This window comes from Gobio gobio (assembly GCF_949357685.1).
Source record: "Gobio gobio genome assembly, chromosome: 4".
NCBI classification, from domain to species: domain Eukaryota; kingdom Metazoa; phylum Chordata; class Actinopteri; order Cypriniformes; family Gobionidae; genus Gobio; species Gobio gobio.
In genome coordinates, this window is record NC_137100.1 from 12,706,141 (window position 1) to 12,727,702 (window position 21,562).

Here is a 21,562-nt window from a genome sequence, read left to right on the forward strand (position 1 = left end):
AGAGATATGTCCTTACCGCACTCTCGTAGGTTTTGCCGTTGTACCTCACTCTAACGAAAGGATCAGAGGCCCCGTTGCGATCCTTTTTTGCAAGATCTCTAGAAACAAAGCCGAAAGTACATAAAGCTATTAGACGCAAATCCAAATGTAGCTTATGAAGATAAAATCTCTGAAGCCCCATTCCAACAGTCAATGCCTGATATATTCTCACAGACACTGAGAGAATCTTTGTTTTCAATTCAAAATCCTTTGAATACATTGTCCTAGCATTTAAACTTCAGTTTAACTATTTTCATGTAATCCTGGAGTATCCATATTTCACACCATTTATATTTTACCAAGGGCTACTAATTCAGACAGTATATATTTGGCACTGTAATTCAGGGTTTTTGTGACACTGCCAATGGGCTATCAAAATGACTTTCAGTTCCGTTAACGATTCTCGCAAGTGCATTATTTCGCCAATGCGGATGGAATGCTTTGTCTAAAAATAAAAGAAAAAAGTTTCCCATTCAGTGTCATCATAACACAATGTACATTATCAATCTTGTCAGGCAGGTCTTGTCAATTTAAACATATTACCATTTTTTTTTGTTTGTTTTTTTATATTGTTGTTTCACGAGTTCACACTTACATCATACATTTACATTACATAAATAGAGTAAAGATGATGCGTATTTGGCGTGCTGTCCGGGGGAGGAATTTTGGCCCGAACCCAGAGTATACCCCCAATTTTCTGAAGAATTAAATTTTTTTTCATTCCAAATATTTATTCACTATTATGCCATTTTAAAGGTTCTTAATTTTGTTTCAGAGATCTCCTACAGTAGGTTTACATGCAACCAAGGTCAAAAACACTTTAATTTTCTAATAATATACATTGCAACGCCACCTTTTTTCTCACAGTGTCTGAAACGTTTCGATAAAGGATTCGTTCTCTCTAAAACCCCTCCTATCCGAGAGCCTACTCTGCTCTGATTGGTCAGATGGCCCAGTCTGTTGTGATTGGTTCACTGCTTACAGAGTGTGTCAGAAACGAAATAGCCATTATAATATCTGAATTTCAGCCCCAGAGGCTTCCTCAGAAATTGTATAAACCGGGATAAGAACAGTAACGATGGCATCGGTTTTACTGTATCAATTCGAGCCCGAGTCCTCATCCTTTGGAAGTGCAAAGTGGATTTCATTTGGCAGCGCAGAAAACAGCGTCTTATCAAACCAAACTCTTCCAGGCCTCAGCTACAACTTCAGTGTTTAAGGGTCAAAATAGACGTTGTCCGCAGGTAGCCAACGAAGACGATATCCTGGCATCATGCAAATTTGTTACAAACTTACACAGGAAGTAAGACTGGAATTGCGGATTACTTGTTTCAGGCAATTCAGAATCAGTTCTTTTGGGAGACAATAACTCCATGGGCGTAGAATACGCAGGAGACATTTTTTGGCCAAGTGTGTAAACGTCGAGTTTTTCCATGGGCCAATGTGAATAAATCTAGATTTATATTCAAATAGGCAAGACAGTCTATAGGTGAAAGTATTGTCAAAAGTACCGACCATGATATCAAAATTTATCGAAACTTTGAGCGGTGTTGAGCTGGAATCGTAAACACCTTTGACTGGCCATTGTGCTCATGCGCTCATCGGATGGACACGCACGGGAGCGTTTGAAAGCACACAGAAGTGTTTGAAAGTGTTTTGAAAGCGGGAGAAGGAGCATCTGAAAGCACAAGCAGGCGTCAACCAGCGGACTGGTAGGCTGATAGGCGCCTGCATTCAAACGCTCCCGTGTGTATCTGTGTAAGTGCTCTGTGAAAAGCATCATTGACGTATATTTACAACATGTTTTTCAAGCGTTGGTCATTGTAGCCAATGTGAGCACAATGGCCAGTCAGAGGTGTTTACGATTCCGCTCAACAGTGCTCAAAACGTCACATTTTTTTAATTTCAGTACCAACCAATCGCAGTCGGTACTTTTGATAACACTAATAGGTGATAGTCATTAATACTCAAAGCCAGAGGGCGCTCTCGTGCAGAAAGTCCAAAATGGACTCATAGAAGTAATAACTTTTGATGTTCCAGGAAATCCCTTATATGGACAAAGCTATCCAGAAACATTCAAATTGAATAAAAGTCAGAAACATTTTGACTGATAAAACATGAAGACAATAAACACACAATTGCGACAATACGTGGTTATGTGTGTTTTTCAAGCCATCTCAGGGTATTTTCATAACAATAAAGTTTGTGAATAATGCACTGCTAATTGACATAGCCTTTATTACAGTAGAGAAACAATAAAATATATTTTCTGCCTTATTCTGTGATTCTGATTTTTTTTTTACATTGTATAAAAATCCATCATGACAATGCGCAAGTGTTTGTGCATAAACCATAAACCATCGTAAAATTGTCACAAGGAAAATATAGGAAAACATATTATAGAATACAAATGATTGGTTATTGTACAGCAGTGTATATGATTTCTTAGCCAATTAAAAACTATAGATTTTTTTTTTTTAATAAAACCTGTCAATTAGACAAAAAAAAAAAAAAACAGAAAAAACCTGATATTACACTTGATATTTCTGTCTCCCTCACATCTGAAATGATTGCTACTCCCCTGAATATCTCTATTTATCTGCACTTTGATCTTTGAATCTTTACAGACCTTTTCCATTCACAAACATTTATATTACATGAAAGGTTATATTCGAAAAAAGCATTAAAGGGGTACTTTAACAAACCGTTAAGTAACCAGAATTGCTTAAAGGAATCCGAACCAGAACTTACATTTATTGTTTTATTATTTACGATTGATAAAATGTATAGATATACTAATCATGAAAAAATAACGAGTTTCCTGTCACAAATCATTATAACATAGAGATCCACTGCAGGCGAGTGTAGATGAACCCAAGTGCAGTTTTATTGCCAATTATCCAAAGTGAGCAAACAGAAACAATGACTTGACTTTTGACTTGACTTGACTTACATTCAGCCCCGACAAAACATTGCAAAAATAATATGCTCGATGCAATCAATGCCCTTGCCATGTAGAATAAAAGAGAACATCCCCATCCCATTTCATTAACTTTATTATCTCCTGGTGATCAATTCTAATTTAAATAATTTTATTTCTAGTTAATATATTGTATTTTCTTTCTCATTTTTATGTAAAGCACTTAATTACCATTGTGTATGAAATTTGGTATATAAATAAACTTGCCTTGCAATGAAGCTAAAAATATAAACAACTACATGTTGATATGCTGTATTTTTACTATAAAACTCTTACGACAATCATGTCTTCTAATACCTTCAATTGTTGCGTATACGGAGCTGCAGCGAATACATTTGTAAACAACTTTACTTGGACCCATTGTGCGAACTGTCTCTTTAATACTGCGTGGTTTATATACATGTTGCTGCTGATTGGGCTGATATATTTGACACACCGACCAAACACGAGAAAACGTTGCACAGCGTTTCCAGGAAACATGTTGTTCGACCCCGAAACCGTAGCAAAACGTTGTGCACCGGTTTGAACTTGAACATGCCCCAGACAAGGTTGACAACCAGACAATGAACCAATAAGAACTATAGACACATGACTAGACCAACCAATGAGAACATGACACATGAACTTAGGGAAGCACATGACATGATCACATTAGGGCAAGGAGGTCACATGACAAGAACCAGGAAACATGACTGAGGCAAAATGACAAATTAAAAGACAAAAACCAAACGTGACAATCATTTGCTGCTCCTCACCTTGCCTCTAGGACTTGGCAGCACAGTTTTCGTGGGATATCTCCATCTCCCAGTACAGAGATCTGGAGGTGAATCTCCCCTTGCACCTCCTCATCTGGGTCAATCTCTGTTAAGTTCATCCATCCATCAACACCTAAACAAAAATGACAAGAAGCTTAAAATGAGAATTGATATATCTGCCACTGACGTTGAAATCAATCATTTAGTGGGCAATCAAGTTGGTGGGCTAAGTTGAAGAAACAGGGAAGAAACAGGAAGAAACAGACCCTAAAGCGGTCTAGTGCACAGCGCCACAATGGCGCAAGATTAAGAGCAGTATTATTATGGCTTCCACCGCATTACTGTATCTGCAAACACACACACATTGGGTAGGCCAGTTGGGATAAATGTAATATCATGTTCCTCCTCAGTAACTCTAGCTTTAAGAGGCTTAGGGTAATAGAATTAATGGCCTTGCTGTATTTCTACAGAATAAGCTTATGGTAGACCAAGAGTATTTACTGACATGTTGGACGTTCAATAATTGTGTTAAAAAGTGACTGAGATTTAAGCCATTATCTGCTCCATTGTAGCTCTTAAATCTCATTCTCCATTCGGCTGTGTTGCAGTCAGTCAGGTGACACACAAGAACAAGGATGCAACTAAGATTTCAGAGTTTTGGAGAAAGGAATAATGATTTAAATGGGGGTATGAAACAAGCAATATTACATGCTTTCATAGCATTTGATTTCTTTCCCTGAAGTCCATCTAATGTTAATCAATAATAGTAATATGTAACATTTCATGTTCTAGGCTCCATGCTTTAGCAACCTTCTGTATTTAGAAAATAGAGGGCTGCATTTGTTGAAGACCCTTTGTAGTATTTTGCTGAAAGCTTGACTCAAGGACCATCAAACCACTCTGATTTTGCACTGACTATGTCTTGTGAAATTAGTTCTTTTGTCTTCGCTGGTACTATGGACATAAGACTTGTTTATTCCTGTGGCCGGGTAGGTCGTTTTTCCTCTCGATTAGTATTCCAGCGCATCACTCGTCAAGGTCCATTTTCCTTTATTGCTCTGGTGAGTAGCACACAAATAAATTGGGTCTGCCAAGGAAAACTTTTCCATTTAGCTGAATGCGGATTTATTCTGTGGAACTGAACGTGATTATAGCATCTGATTATGCATACATTTTTGTTTGAAGCTCAGTGAAATTTGTATCTTAAATATACCAGACAATACTTGCTGATGGAAAATGGAATGTAAAATCACTATAATAAGCAGCAAATAGTCCGAAATAGCCCATTCTTCAGTTCAATCATCCATTCCCTGAAATTAAATGACAAAACATGACATTCATGCAGATGAATTTGTCCACAAACAAGTGGCACAAATTAAATATATTTAAAGAAAGGAAATGGAACCATGTAAAAAAATAAATAAGGTGAACCATATAAAACCAAACAGCTAAAATATTTTCTAGAAGCAATCTTTCTACAGATACAGTATTCATACAATAAGAAAATGAAACACCTGGTAAGAAGCTTTGACTGACAGTTTCTTGACAGTTAAAGGTCTGCCTCATAAATATGTTCAAAAACATTTCCACCCTCACCCCTACACACACACACAGGGCCAACCTTTAAAGAGTCAAGGTCTCTGCTTCAAACAGATGCTGAGCCACTCTTCTTTACAATAGAGGGCATTCTTCCTTCACCTGTACACACAGGCTAAATGTTTAGAACAAAGAAACAGAAAGTAAATAATAATACCAAGATTTTTATGTTCTTCATAAAATGAGTGCCCTGTGCAAACGTTGCTGCCAAGATGTTAGCAAGTTATGGGTGGTTGCCAGGTGTCACAAATTGCAGGTTGCAGCAACAGCAAAGATGAGTTGAGCAGGATCTATTTGCAGCAGTTATTTTATTAAATGCAAAATAAACGGAACAAAAGCACTCAGAATCTCGGGAGATGATGGAGATAGTAGCCAGGGAGGCATCAACGGCGTAACAGACAGTGTAACCGATCCTACCCGATCCGCTCAGAGCGGGATTCGAACCGGGATCTCCGCCGTGGGAGGCAGAACTAAAATGTCTCAATGTAGACGTTGGTGAGCTTAATAGGTACGCTTACCCTAGGTGCCGTATGCAACATCTTTTATGTCCAATTTTTACATTTAATCAATAAAATGAACACACAAGTCTTCATGTTCTCCCGGCAGCCACTGAAGACGCCAAAAATAGCTAACTACTTGTGTGTTTGTTTTTACCATTTTTTTTGTGCCTATCACACACATTTGTAGCAAATGACAGCTTTAATTTAATAAGTTGAGCGTTCTCCTTTTAAGAAACCAGATCCACCGCATTAAAATGCTGGGGGTTGGGATGCAGATAAAATTACTGAACTAATATCCTCAGTGCTTGCACACGCATCTCCATTCTAAGAATGTCATAATTAGGGACTACCTGCATAATAAGCCACCATTCCGTTGTCAGCCAATTACACACCATCTCGCACTGTTATTGGTGTGGTTAGACTATGATTTGACTTATAGCTAACTTGAATGTTCACACCCTGTCAAACCAAGGGAAACTTGAGTACATGGCTATTTTTGTGCTCTGCAGAACGTGTCCTTTCACTAAATGCTATTTCAGAGCCCTTGGAGAAAAAGGTTATGTGAGGCCATTTGTTCGTTATAGCTGCAGAGGGTGAGGGTGGGAAGAGGACAGACGAGGACAGGGAAAGAACCAGCATAAAGACTCATTCAAAAAATCTATGAAGGCTAACTTGTGTTATAGTTACTGTCAGATCCACTTCTTATAAACTCTTTGGCTCATTTTGGAAATGGCTCATATCATGCATGGTAAGGACATGTACACTATTGGTCAAAAGTTTTGTTTAAGAAGTCTTTTATACTCACCAAGGCTGCATTTATTTATATAAAAAAATTCAGTAAAAACTGTAATATTGTGAAACAATTTTACAATTGAAAATAACAATTTTCTTTTTAAATATATTTTAAAATATTTTTTGTGATGGCAAAGCTGAATTTTCAGAAGCCATTACTTCAGTCTTCCATGATTTGGTGCTCAGTTATTAGTTCTTATTATTATCAATGTTAAAATCTGTTTTTTCTGCTTATGATTATTGGATGAATAGAAAGTTCAATGAACAGCATTTATTTGAAATAGAAATATTTCGTATAAATGTCTTTACTGTCATTTTTTATCATTTTAATGCATCCTTGTTAAATAAAATTATTATTTTTTTAAACTTACCCTAAACTTGTGAGTGATAGTGTTTCATGGTTTTACACAACAACAAAATAATGTATTGAAAATAATATGAAATGTTTAAAATCAGCATATTAGAATGAAAAACAGAACAGTACAGTGTAAAAATAGTAAATTCAGTACATTTAGTAAATTACATTTTAAAATAGTTATTTTCAATTTTAATATTTCACCAAAAATATTACTGTATTTTGATCAAATAAATGTAGATGAGCATAAGAGACTTCTTTCAAAAACGCAAAAAAAACTTTTGCACATTATATAGTCAATGACAGCAAATTGTGGGGAACAATATGAGGAACTGTTGCGAGCCAGAATCTAACCAGCCTTATCCATATGAGAACCACAGCTCAATATGTTGAGAACTGCACTAACCCCAAAGCCACAACACTGCCAGAGCTGCTGCATCCCTGAAATGGGGCTGGGTTGCTGGGCAACATTTAACAAGCTCTCGATCATCATTAGGCTATTGTTAATGCTAACAAGCTTGCTTATCTAAACAATCATTATTATACCCTATCCATCTGAAACACCAGCATAGGGAACTAAACAATGTTATTTAGCTTTTCTATTCCATCATGGATAGCCTGTGTTGTATGACTAGTCATCGACACGTCACGGGGGTAGAATGAGTGATGCTTTGTTCCATTTTGTGTCATGATAATGGATAACCCTGCCGTGTCCTTGCCCCTTAGGCCCAATAGAAATGAGTTACAAGCCTAGACAACCACAATGACTCACCAGCACTCAAAACACCACCTCACAGTAACCCCACCAGAATGTGTGGTCATAGACACGAGGGAGTTTTCTACTACAACTATGTCAATTTAAAGTCATCTCATGCACAATTTTCCATATCAGTATTGTTGTCTTATTTTCAAATAAAGATTTACATTTGCTTTAGAAACATTTTGAGTAAAATTATGTAAGATATTAAGGACCGGATTTACTAAACAGGTATTAAAAGCATTGATGGGATTGGACAGTTCCGCGCGTGATCTACTTACGACGTGCAAATTAAATATCACAGACGCAGCCGGATCATTTCCATAATGACCAACACAATCTACCAAGAACAGCGCAAATTAGCATCTGGTTTAAGACATGCTTTTATAGTCGTTAAATAATGGCGCAAATACCAATAAATTGACTAGGCCAAACCTTAGTAAGACCACCTTATGTAATTAATTTAAATACTCTCCTACCGTATATTTGGCATCTGAAAGGAAAACTCCTACAAATGCATATGCAATAAGGTCAGCTGCAAAAATAACACTGTCCACGCCTTTTCAGGGCTAATTTTTCACTGAGTGTCTTTAGTTAATCCTGACAGTAGGCTAGCATATTTTTCCAATTATTTTCAATGAGAGCGCCGCGTTTTTAAAGAGCCAACAGCGCATGCAGGTCCTGAGCATCTATTTTACGCTGAGTGCTCTGCATTTTTTACCGGTCACAGAGAGTTGAAGAATGTTTAACTTTGGGTAAAATGCAGCCCTCATCACTTTCACTTTTTACCTAGCCGTCCAATCACAGTGGAGGAGGGGCGGGACAAATACCACATCAACCAACCGTCACATTATGTTTGTACAACGATAACAAACAACAACAACATCTCTTATACATCTCTTATATCTCAACATATCTAAAACTAGTGCCAGTTACATTGTGTCGATATTTTTATATTCACAAACAATTTGCAAAATCAGATACTAGTAACAGTTCTGCAGATCTGTATCATGGCACAATCACATATAGGCCTGGTTTCACAGAAAGACTTAGCCAGGATTAGATCTTAGTTCAATTAGGACATTGTGAACACTGTGTTCCGAACTCGGGAGCGCACCTACGAACCGTACCCGAGTCCGCTTAAAAAGGGTGGTCTGGGGTTCGGTTCATGTAAACTCCGGTACGGTTCGCTGCTGATGTGAATGCAATCGTACTAAATTGCGAAAGCAAACCGCTATTAATAACGTATGATTTGATAAAAATGTGTGTGTGTGTGTTTCACTCATTTTCCTGGCGAGCGTGACGTACTGCAAGCAGAGAGCTGTAGATCTAATTTCTGCTCGTCTTCCGCGTTCTTTAGAGCATTTGCAGTACATTCACGGCAGATAGACGCAAGTGCCATTACGTACTGAAGCTTTAGTAACAAAACCAACGGTTCAAAAACAAAAATTAAAAGTGAGGTGAGCAACGCTATGCATTTTGCCGCCTTCACGCGTGCTGTCGTTACTAAGCAACCGGGCAAACGCACCCCGTTTCGGATCCAAATAATATACTATAAACACAGTCAAGTGGGGGCAGGGAGAGAGGGGCGCAATTGAACTTGGGTTCGGTCCAGGCAATTGAACCAAGTGTGAAAGCACCCTTAGAAAAAGCCAGGATTAGACCTTAGTTCAATTAGGACATTTAGGGTGCTTTAACTCTAGCAGTTTTGGTTCGCACCCATGTTCGAAAGCACCCTTAAAGGGGGTACTTCAGCGCTGGGAAGATCCTTAAAATGGGTCATTTAAGTAGTAGAAATGTGAAATTATTTTTGAATGTGGTGCCTTCTAGACTAGAGAAGAGAAAAGAAAAGACAGAAAATGTATTTGTCTAATGTGGATGAAAGACAACAACTCCCAGAATGCACTTGCTTCGCTGCCCTACGGCTACTGGTTATCACTTGCCCACCATGACACCGCCCCCACCGTTGTTTTGATTTTCATAGTAATAAATAATTTTGTTCAGTTACAGAACAGAGACTACAATTAAAAACTGAACGTGTCTTTTCAATAAAGTGTGAGTGAGCCGCAGAAACGCAACAGGAGACAGATTTCATTCATCACGAGAGCAAAGAGCTGAGCAGAGCTGAGGTAAGGGCGGCAGTCATTCACAGTGCGTGTCCAGTCCGGGGCGTTTTCAGATCATGCCTATGGAAGCTTAACTTTCATAGGAATTCATTGAAAAGTTGAAACACTCGCTTTGCTCCGCACAGCTCCGTTATGAATGCCCGAGCCGAGCGACCATGCGCATTTACATTCTGTGAGTGAGATCCCACCCCCTATGGGCGGGTTGATAACATGCGGAACTAGCTCCTACCACTGGCTGTAGTCTATAGTCTCTGGCCAAAAAATCCTCAGATGTTGCAAATGCATAATTCTCACATCTCAGGGGGACATGAAGGGGGAAAGTACGATAATTCGAATATACTACCGGGTTTCTACTGATACAAAGTATTCGAATTCGAATATACTACCGGGTTTCTACTGATACAATTTCAATTTTTGAAAAATAATGGAAAAGTGGGCAGAGCCCAGCGGAGACAGAGGGGATTGTAACAGTTCGGCTCGTAACTGCAACAAAAAGGGCGATCACAACATAAATAAGGTTGCAAAGATATAAATTTATTACATAGTTCTAGGGGAAACTTAATGAAATTAAATAAGAAAGAAGACATTCAAACGCCGACTGGTCCAATCATGGCTACGAGGTAGACGGGACAAACGAGGATCTTATTGTGGTAGAGGTGTTCGAATCCCAAGGCACCTGCCACGAGCCCATACCTGCGAGATGCAAGACAAGATCAAAATCACGAACAACCCCCACCAACCTCTGGTTAGTGAACAGGCATATTAAATACCCACAGCCCATCCAGCCCAGGTGTTCACAATCTCACAAATCACAGACAGACAGTAATGAACAACAATCAGAAAACAAAACACGGTAAGACCGTGACACCTCCCCTAATAAAAAAGGAGGACCTCACCTAAGGGCCTCAGTAAATAACCCGGTTCTCAAAAAGGTTCTCAACCCGGTTCTCCCATCACCAACACACTTCAACACCAACTCAGTACTCGGCCAAAGTTCTCTCTCCCGTCTCACACTTGGTATCTCCCTCTCCAGCAATTCTTGGCGCCTAAGAAAAGCAATATTTAAGGTGAGAGAAAAAACAAAGTGAAAGAGACCAGTTACTGAGATCCTCAACCTCAGCAAGAGTCACAAGGAGCACGGGACAAGGTATCAGCTAGGATATTATCCACGCCCCGTATATGCCGAATATCCAAGGAGTAAGGCTGTAAAAAGAGAGCCCATCGAACCAGACGTTGATTTGGGGTCTGCAGAGAATGTAAAAAAGTCAGTGGGTTATGGTCAGAAAAAAACACAATAGGAGATGTACCACTTGTCACATAAACATCAAAATGTTGTAATGCCCAAATCAAAGCTAAGGTCTCCTTTTCAATGGTTGAATAATGTACTTGATGCGAATTGAATTTTCTAGAGAAAAAACTGACCGGATGGTCTACTCCATTTTCATCAGTCTGTATTAACACAGCGCCAGCACCAACCTGGCTAGCATCCACCTGGATCTGAAAAGGTGACTCAAAGTGTGGAGCGGCCAGGACAGGTGCAGTGCTGAGCAACCTCTTAACATTTTCAAATGCCTGTTGGCACAGTAAAGACCACTCAAATTTTACTTTGGCTTTCAGCAAATCGGTTAAAGGAGCTACTACGGATGAAAAATTTGGACAAAAACTCCTGTAATATCCTACCATGCCTAAAAAACGCATTAACTCCCGCTTAGTACTTGGTGGAGGGAAGTTATCAATGGCCAGAACCTTAGCCCGCACAGGACGCACCATGCCTTGCCCAACTACTTTTCCCAAATACGTTACAGTTGCCCTGGCAAACTCACACTTCGCCAGGTTAACCGTAAGTCGAGCGTCAGCAAGACGTTCAAACAGAGCTCGGACACGACAGAGATGTTGTTCCCAGGTCTGACTGTATACTACAACATCATCTAAGTATACAGCACAGCCCTCTAAGCCAGACGTCACCTGGTTCATCAGGCGCTGGAAAGTGGCAGGAGCATTTCTAAGGCCGAAACTCATCACAGAATAAGAGAATAATCCAAATGAAGTGATAAATGATGCAATCTCTTGAGCACGAGGAGTAAGAGGCACTTGCCAGTAACCCTTCAATAGGTCGAATTTACTGACATAAGTGGCCGGACCAATTTGGTCTATACAATCCTCCATGCGTGGCAGAGGGAAAGAATCAGGTTTCGTAACATTGTTTAATTTTCGGTAATCTGTACAGAACCGATACGTTCCATCTGATTTACCCACCAACAAGCACGGGGATGCCCAGTTGGAAGAAGAAGGTTTAGCAATATTATGCTCAGTCATATAGTTGATTTCAGACTGTATATAACGCTGCTTATCCTGAGAGACACGGTAAAAGCGCTGACGTATAGGTTTTGCTTCTCCGACATCTATGTCATGCTCTATTAGGTGGGTCTGAGTCGGAGCATCTGCAAATAAGACTGAAAACTCAAAGATTAACGACATCAACTCAGTTCTTTGTTGATCAGGTAAATGTTGCACCAACTGCTCCAAATTAGTCAAAGTCTCTGAATTCGTTAAACGTGGCTGTAAAAGACAATCATCAGGTGTCACAACATCCTCTGATACAGCCATCACTGGGGAAGAAACAGCAGCCATCGCAACAGCCACTGGAGCTGCTCCAGAGACCACTGAACGAACATAGAATGGTTTTAATAAATTAGCATGGCACAACTGAGTACGTCTTTTACGCTCAGGTGTAGAAATTACGTAATTCTGATCAGATACTTTACGAACCACAGTATAGGGACCAGAAAATTTAGCGCAGAAAGGTGACTCAAGCAGTGGTAGCAAAGCTAAAACCTGATCACCAGCACAAAACTCACGGGAATCAGTCTTGCGGTCGAACCAGCACTTCATTTTCTTTTGCTTTTTCAACAAATTCTCTTTAGCCATCTCCCCTGCTAAAAACAACCGTCTTCGGAAACCATTTACATAATGTAACAAACTCACTGGAGGTTCATCCTCCTGTAACCCATCACGAAGAACTGCAAGTGGTCCACGCACTTTATGCCCAAAAACTAAGTAATTTGGACTAAACCCCAAACTGTCCTCCAACACTTCCCGAGCTGCCAACAGCAACCATGGCAAACCCTCCTCCCAATCACGATTGAGCTCCACACAGTCCGCCCGCAACAGAGATTTTAAGGTCTGGTGGAAGCGTTCCAAAACCCCTTGACTCTGGGCATGGTGGGCAGTAGATCGATTATGCCTCACCCCAAGCTGTTTCAACACCTCCTGAAACATACCAGAGGTAAAATTAGTTCCTTGGTCACTTTGAATGACCTTAGGAATCCCAAAAATGGATATAAATTGAGTCAAGGCCTTTACCACAGAACGAGTCGTAATGGAACGGAGAGGATAAGCGGCTGGATATCTTGTACTTTGACACATGACAGTAAGAAGATAGATGTTACCAGACTTCGATGGTGGTAACGGACCAACACAGTCTATCACCAAATGTTGGAACGGTGGTTCCACGGCTGGGATAGGATACAAGGGGACTGGTTTGAGAGGCTGGTTAGGTTTACCTGTTAATTGACATGTCGGACAAGTTTTAATATACTCTCGAACATCTTTCTTCATTCGGGGCCAATAAAAATAATGTAACAACTGATTGTACACCTTATTAACACCGAAATGTCCAGCTACATCTCCATGAGCAGTTTTCAGAACCATACCTCTCAGAGATGTCGGTACAACAACTTGAACAGATGCCTGACCCAACATTACCTCTTTACCAGATAGCCACTTCCTAAGTAGTATGCCATCTTCAACAAAGTACCCACTTGCTACTTCACCCATCTTTTTAGAAGGCAAAACAGAAGAATACACTTCCTTCAGAGTGTCATCCTCCTGTTGAGCCTTAATCAGCTCCTTGGGTGAGGTGAAAGAAGAGAGAACAGAAAGACCAGTCACCGATATCTTTGACGAATCTTCAGGCTTAGACTCCACATCCTGCAAAACAGAGTTATTTTTGCTCTTAGCACGAGTGACTGCACAAGAGACAAACACATCAGGAAACTGTGTGACAACAGTTTGTTCCTCTAAAGAGGGAAAAGCGGTTACAATTGGTGGTGGTGGCACACCTCTCCAAACACGGCCCCCAGCCAAGTTATTTCCTAATATAACCGATATCCCCTCAACTGGCAGTGATGGTCGTACACCTACAACCACTGTACCACTAACCAGTTCAGACTGAAGAACTACTGTATGTAACGGAACAGACAAACTCTGCAATCCAATTCCCTTTATCAGCACCTCCTTACCAGTACTTGAATCAGAAGAAAAGGGTAAAGCAGACTCCAAAATGAATGTCTCTGAGGCTCCCGTATCCCTCAAAATCTTGACAGGAACTTTATTACTGCTCCCAACAAGAGACACGTAACCATCTGTAATGAATGGAGCATACATTTGATTTTCATTATACAATCCTGACTCTTCTTGTTTGAGGATATGCTCATCACCATTATCAGGAAGGCTAGCCATTTCAGACACTACTGAAGACACCAACAGCGCCGGCTTTGGTTCAGACTTGACACGACTTAATTTTGCTTTTAAAGTAGGACAATCTTTTTTCCAATGACCTCTTTTAAGACAGTAAGCACACTGGTCATCTTTCTCAGTGAACTTTGGTTTTCTCACAGGCTTACCACCACCAATCAGAAATGAAGGGGATTCAGCATTCTCCGAAGAAGTCTCTGCACGACGATAACGATTCCTTCTCACCTCACCCTTGTGTGTCAGAGCATACTCATCAGCGAGAATTGAAGCCTCCTCTGCGGTTTTAACTATTCGTTCTGTTATAAAAACAGCCACATCCTCAGATAGAGTATTCTTAAACTGTTCCAGCAACATCAATTCATAAAGAGTCTCATAAGTATCTGCATGAGATGAGGAACACCACCGATCAAATTGAATGCGCAGCTCTCTTGCAAACTCAGAAAAAGATTGTTGCCCTCCTTTACGCAAAACTCTAAACCGCTGTCTATATGCTTCAGGAACTAGTTCATATGCTTTCAATACCACTTCCTTCACTTTTGTATAGACCTGACTATCCGCCACACTAAGTGTAGAATAGGCTTTCTGAGCTTTACCTTGGAACACACACTGCAACAATATTATTCGTTCATTATCTTTCCATCCCATCAAATTTGCCAAACGCTCAAATAAACTAAAGAAAGTGTCCAACTCATCTTCATTAAACTTGGGCATAAGATTAAGACTTCTTGCAACATCAAAACCCTGCAAAAATGAGCTACCCATTTGTGGTCGTGCAATACTAGGACAAGCCTCCAGCTGACCCTCTCTAATTAACTGCAGTCTCTCTGCTTCAATATCTAATTTATGAAATTCAAGTTCCCGATTTCTTTTACTATTTTACATTTCTAAGAGCATCAAGTCTCTTTGCTGCTCATAAGTTAAGGAAGAACTACTTTTTTGAGGATTAATTTTCTCTTTAGGATCTTTGATTTCAGACACAGCTTGTTTCTCAGGCCAAGATGTAAACACACCCAAATCTGCCAAGGCTGATTTTACAATAAGTCCTATACTCTCTTTTAGACGTTTTTCTTTAGCAGTAATCCCAATGTCAAAATGTGCTGCAACCTCTATTAATTGGTCTTTAGACATTTTGTCCAACTCATCCTCAGTAGGATGTTTTAAAAACTCTTCTAACCCTGAGGCCATTTTAGTTATTTTTTCCACAACTTACACAAACCTTGTTTTAACACAGATTCTAATTTCTCATAAACAGAGTCTTTTCCCACAAAAAAAAACACTCTAACTCAACCCTAATCTTCGTGCTTCAACCAAGAGCCGAGTTCCTTTAAGCCCTTATACCGACAGCACCGATACCCCTCAGTTAACCAGAGAGATACAGTCCAGCGGCAGTGCCCTCAGCCCAGCATCAGCACAAAAATAACAAACTAAAATTAAAGCTGCGAGCAGCGATGACGGGCCCAAGCCGGTGGCACCGCCACCCCGGTGGCATCAGCTTAACTGTGCACGGCAGGCAATAGGCATTTAAAATGGGAAAACATAAAAGGACTATGTCAAAGTCATCTGAATTCACCACATTAACTGCAGCAGTTGGTGCTGCTATGACCACAAACCACAACAGCCACATCTATGAGATCAATTAAATTTATATGAATTTCATGTCAGATTATGTCAAAGGTCAAATTGGAATGAGTTCAGAATACCATTCGAATGCTGATGTTGTTTTATTCTAACACTTCTCTTCATGTGTTTTTGAGCTACCTTAGCTACCGTTTGTGCACCAATCTTATGCACCATAAAACATGCTTTCATTTCAATATGGGTGGTCCAATAAATTTCTTTTAATAAAAAATGTATAAATGGAGCCAAATCACAGAAACTGCAAAGATGATTTTAATATCAGTGTCAGGTAAGAGTAAGATGCGTGTCTACATTTTATGGAAGTTTATTATAAATAGCCACTTTTATAAAATCATGTGAAATTTATGTTTTAATACATTTATATTATATCAGTAAATAATTAATTTAAAGACATGTGCATCATACGTGATCTTGGCAAACACATCACATGACGTTTTTATTTCAAGTGATAGTTATTTGTGATAGCCTATATGAAAGGGTTAAATTATGATCAAGAGAGAAAGTCACACACACACACACACACACACACACACACACACACACACACACACACACACACACACACACACACACACACACACACACACAAACACAATGATAGAGTGAGAGTGAGGGGGAGGGTAAGGACTGAGAGAAAGGCACACACACAAACTCACAGGGTGAGAGAGAGACCCCCCCCCCCCCACACACACACACAGATAGAGAGGGGGAAGGGGAAAGACAGGCAGATGGCATTCCATAGACTTAATGGTTTGTATACTGTACATTCTATCCCCCTACACTACCCCTAAGCCTACATATCGCACACACACACACACACACATACACACACACACACACACACACACACACACACACACACACACACTACCCCTAAACCTACCATCACAGAAAACATTCTGCATTTTTACATTTTTATTAAAAAATTGTTTAATATGCTGTTAAAGCTATTTTGATTTACGGGGACACATGAAATGTCTTCATAAACCATGATTATGTTGTAATAAACACCCCTCCACCTATATATGTTATATATATATTATGTTATATATACCATGATTATATCCCAAAATAATAAATGTTATATTTACCCATGGCCTTCCCTGTTATACAGAAATGTAATAGTTATCAAACCTTCCTTAACTGCATAAATAATAAATGAAATATAGATGAATCATCATTAAAGCTACAATTTTCTCTATTCCCGTTGTTCTTTGATGAACATTAATGACAGGCATCATCAGTGCTCCTGTCACTTTAAGAACAACCGCGGATCTCACGCGCGGTCCCGCGCATCTCATTTCCTCACAACTCTTTAAAGTTCATTTAAGACGTTATTTAACTAATTTAAGACTCTAATATGAGAATACTCAAAATCCTCTGTGTTATTGTTTGTTCAAGAGCAAAAGAGAACTCGATGTGAGCAGGAAACTGACGCGAGTCTATCTATGCGTCGAGTGTGTGTGTGTGTGTGTGTGTGTGTGTGTGTCAGTGTCCCTTGATTAGCTGACATGAGACGCATCCACACAGATAGGACACTGACAGACACACACACACACACACACACACACACACACACACACACACACACACACACACACACACACACACACACACACCGCAGCATAGCCATACAGTTTAAGTTCACCCACACTATATATTAATAAAAAGGTTTACAGTGCAAATACTGTTGTTGCAAATACTGTGCATACAATTTGAAAACATTTGCAAAAAACACCACTGTATCATTACATTTTTTTTTAAAACCTTTAAGTAACCATTTTTTAAACATCTATAAACATTACATTTACATAGATAGACGGACCAGATATTCCTAACACTTTGGGAATACTTTAGGGTTACTAGTTGTTTTGTAAACTGTCAAGCAGCATTTGCCGTCAGGCAGGTAACGATAGCTAACATAAACATATTTTTGCTAGCCTACCTGCTGCAAACTTACACTTTTTTTGTACAAGACAAGTAGAGCTATTTTATCCAGTGTAATTTATCACATACCACTATCTTGTTTTTTCTTATCCTCCTCTTCCTTTCTCTTTTTTCTTTTCTGGCTTCCTGAAGCATAAAATTCCGCTTCAAATCCGAAGATTTTGTATTTTGCCGCAGCAGAGATCGCGTTGTTGGCTGGCTGCTGTCAGCGACTTCTGAGAGGGGCCCCTTAAGGGGGATCCCGATAACAGTGTCATTGCACTTTACTGCATTGACTATCAATGGGGCGCTCACACAGTTTGTCGTTTCATTTTATTCTTAACCTGTCGCTGTCTTGGTGCCCCAGGCCAGCTCGAGGCCCCAAGCAATTGCTTGGTTTGCCTGCCTTGTCGCGACGGGCCTGCACACACACACACACACACACACACACACACACACACACACACAGACAGGACACTGACACACACACACACACACACACACACACACACACACACACACACACACACACACACACACACACAGGACATTGGCATACAGCGTGTTCTCTTGTGTCTTGTCGCGCTTGGAAGCATTTACATGAATAGGAGCGTGATCATGTAACGCTAAGCAAAAATGGATATAAAAACGGACGCTGAGTTATTTGCGTTAAATATTTTTAATGCGTTAAGCTTCCGTTTCACGTTGACCGAGTTTGGTGGAGATTGAATAAATCGCCTACGAGGAGAACGTAAAAACTCAGAAACTGAATTATACAAATATTCACGTTCAAACAAACTTTCTGTGAAAAAAGACACTTATAAACAGACACTTGTAGAAAATAATGTGAATTTTTTTTTTTTATATAAATTTGAACTATGTCAGTAAATAATGAATTTAAAGACAAATGTGTCAAAAGTGATCTTTGCAAACACAGCACATGACCTTCTGTAAAGCACATGTATAGAAAACACACTCACACTCTGTTTTAAAAAAGAGTTCTGTCTGAATGAGTACATGAAATCACGGCTGTCAGGTGAAAAGAATTGTAACTCAAATGTCATTTAGAAAATTAGTCCTGTAGTGATATAGTGTCATAGTTCATGTCCACATTAACCACTACGTTGTAATATCAGTGTAATACCCATGTCATCATACACATTTGTGTCCTCATGAATCACATTAACAAGCACACATACAGAGAAAGGGAGTTTCAAAAATAATACAACACTGCCACCTTGTGGTGATAGAGGGGAGGGCACACAAACATCCAAAAACATTATTAAACTTTGACATGTTGCCATGGCAACATTTTTTGAAATATTAGGAATCCATTCATATGTCTCTATCTGTCATGTTTTCACATTATACTGATGAAGTTTGAAGTCAATCAGGTGAAAATAAGATGGGGATTCAAAGCATTTTTGAAAGTGACACACTTCCTGCTGCCAGTTGGTGGCGCTTTAACTTTGACTCACAAAAGTCATATCCATGTGATCGGCCTCTTACAACGAACACACAGCTGAAGTTTCATCCAAATCATTCAATGTTTGCACAAGTTATTACACACTTCCTGTTTCCCTTTTCTCGCCATAAATTCGTTGCTTCGCCACGGCCAAACCGTTTGAGTTATCAAAAATCCGCTCGCAATTTAGCATCCTCTGTGTCTTGACTTCATGCTGACCGAGTTTGGCACTGATTGAAACAATGGCCTCGGAGGAGTATATTAAATTCCAGAGCATGTGTTTTCAGAACAACCCATATTAGCTCACTTCCTGTTGGGCTGACACGTAACTTAGAGCACGAAAGTTGTTTGGCCCAATGAGGTCTATATGTGTACCGAGTTTCTTACATGTACGTGCAAGTGTGTTTGATATATAGACCAAGTTTTCAGACCCCACTTTAGGGGGCGCTGTCGAGTCCCCCTGCCACGCCCGGGTACCAGCTTCAGCCCGGCTCTGATGGCCGCGCATTCCGATGTGTGTGCTAAGTTTCAAGAGTTTTTGAGCATGGTAAGAGCCCCAAAAGTGCCCGAGAAGTCGATAAAATAATAATAATAATAATAAATATAGCTGCAAGCAGCCATTAACGGGGCCAAGCGCAACAGAAGCAAACAAGGAAGATAGCAGCAGACCAACTGAAAAAATGAGTAAAGACATTTGAAGCAAAACCGTTAAAACACCACATTAAAACATTGAGTTGTACAGTGCCAATGTCATGTTTTGTTCTATTATAGCGCCACCAAGAGGCACAATCCTACAATTTTTTTTATGTGTCATCGGATTGAGCCCATACATGTGTGTGTCAATTTTGGTGAAAATATCTCATTTCGTTTTGGAGTTATAGACATTTATATGAAAAAACATGTAAAAAATGACTGACACTTGACTTTGATTGGATTTTACTACCCCTTACTATCAATATTTTGACATTTGGGCATTAGCATGTAGCTATCGACCTATGTTTCCGATTTTCTGGCGCTCGTTTCGTCTCGATCGGACTAGCGGTTTCGAAGATATCAGCTAATGTTTTTTAAGCGCTAAATTACCGCGCTGCACAAACCATACGCTGAAACCTGGCAAGTCTGGTATCGTTGGACTTGGCAAGGATTCAGGAGACAAAAAAAGTTAGTCCCATGAAAATAAGTCAACCCCACTTAAAGTTATAGGCGTTTGAAAAAAAAAATTATCCACTAGGTGGCGCTGTTTTGAAACTTGTCAGGCTACTTCAGAACATCGTGCTGATGACCCATACCGAGTTTCGTAAAAATCCGTTCATGCGTTCATAAAATACAGCATTTTAGAACATAATTCAAAATGGCCGACAGTCAAAATGGCCGATATGGTAAAATTGGATATCAGACGACTCGGCATGCCGTCCTGAATCTAACGAGATCACTTTTATGATTTTTGGACAAATAGTTCAGAAGTTATAAGCAAAAATAGCCATTTTTCGTATCTCCGGACCAGTAGGTGGCGCTGCGCCGAAACGCTGCATGTTGCCTCAAGTCATGCTTGTGATGACTTGTACCAAGTTTGGTTTGAATACGATAAAGCGTTGCGGAGATATTTGCTTAAGTGTGTTTTTTCAAGCATTACGTAAAATTTGTTTGCGTGTAAATCAAAAACGATTTAACGAATCAACTTGAATTCCATGTTTTTTTGTCAACACTGTCTGGAGATGATCTGGTTCAATTTTCGTGTAAATCGGACCAACGGCCTAGGAGGAGTTCGAAAAAGTTGGGTTTCGGTTAATTCAAAATGGCGGGAACATTGTAATGATGTAAATGACGTCATAGGGTGCGATCGAATCGGCTTAAACCAATAAATCGAAAGAAAAAAAGATTTTGTTTCTAGCCCTTATGGTTCAAAAGTTATTAGCAAAAACATGAGTCAAACTTTGGACAGGTGGTGGCGCTAGAGAGATTGATTTAGAGACTCCAAAATTGGTGTGGGTACTATTGGTAATAACCTCTATCAGTGTACCAAATTTCACAACTTTCCCGCAAGCGGTTCTATGGGCTGCCATAGACTTCCATGGCGGAATAATAATAATAATAATA

The 21,562-nt window shown here is 39.7% G+C and overlaps 1 protein-coding gene across 1 annotated transcript in view; it reads right to left on the bottom strand.

The window, feature by feature from the left end:
* The window catches only part of rasa4 (RAS p21 protein activator 4), a 125,641-nt gene that overhangs the window by 35,496 nt on the left and 68,583 nt on the right, over positions 1–21,562 (bottom strand). The window contains exons 5-6 of the mRNA XM_079815986.1: positions 3,775–3,907; positions 17–98 (exon numbers count right to left, since the gene is read on the bottom strand). Coding sequence (XP_079672112.1) covers positions 17–98; positions 3,775–3,907 — 215 coding nt within the window. The remainder of the gene's footprint in view (positions 1–16; positions 99–3,774; positions 3,908–21,562) is intronic.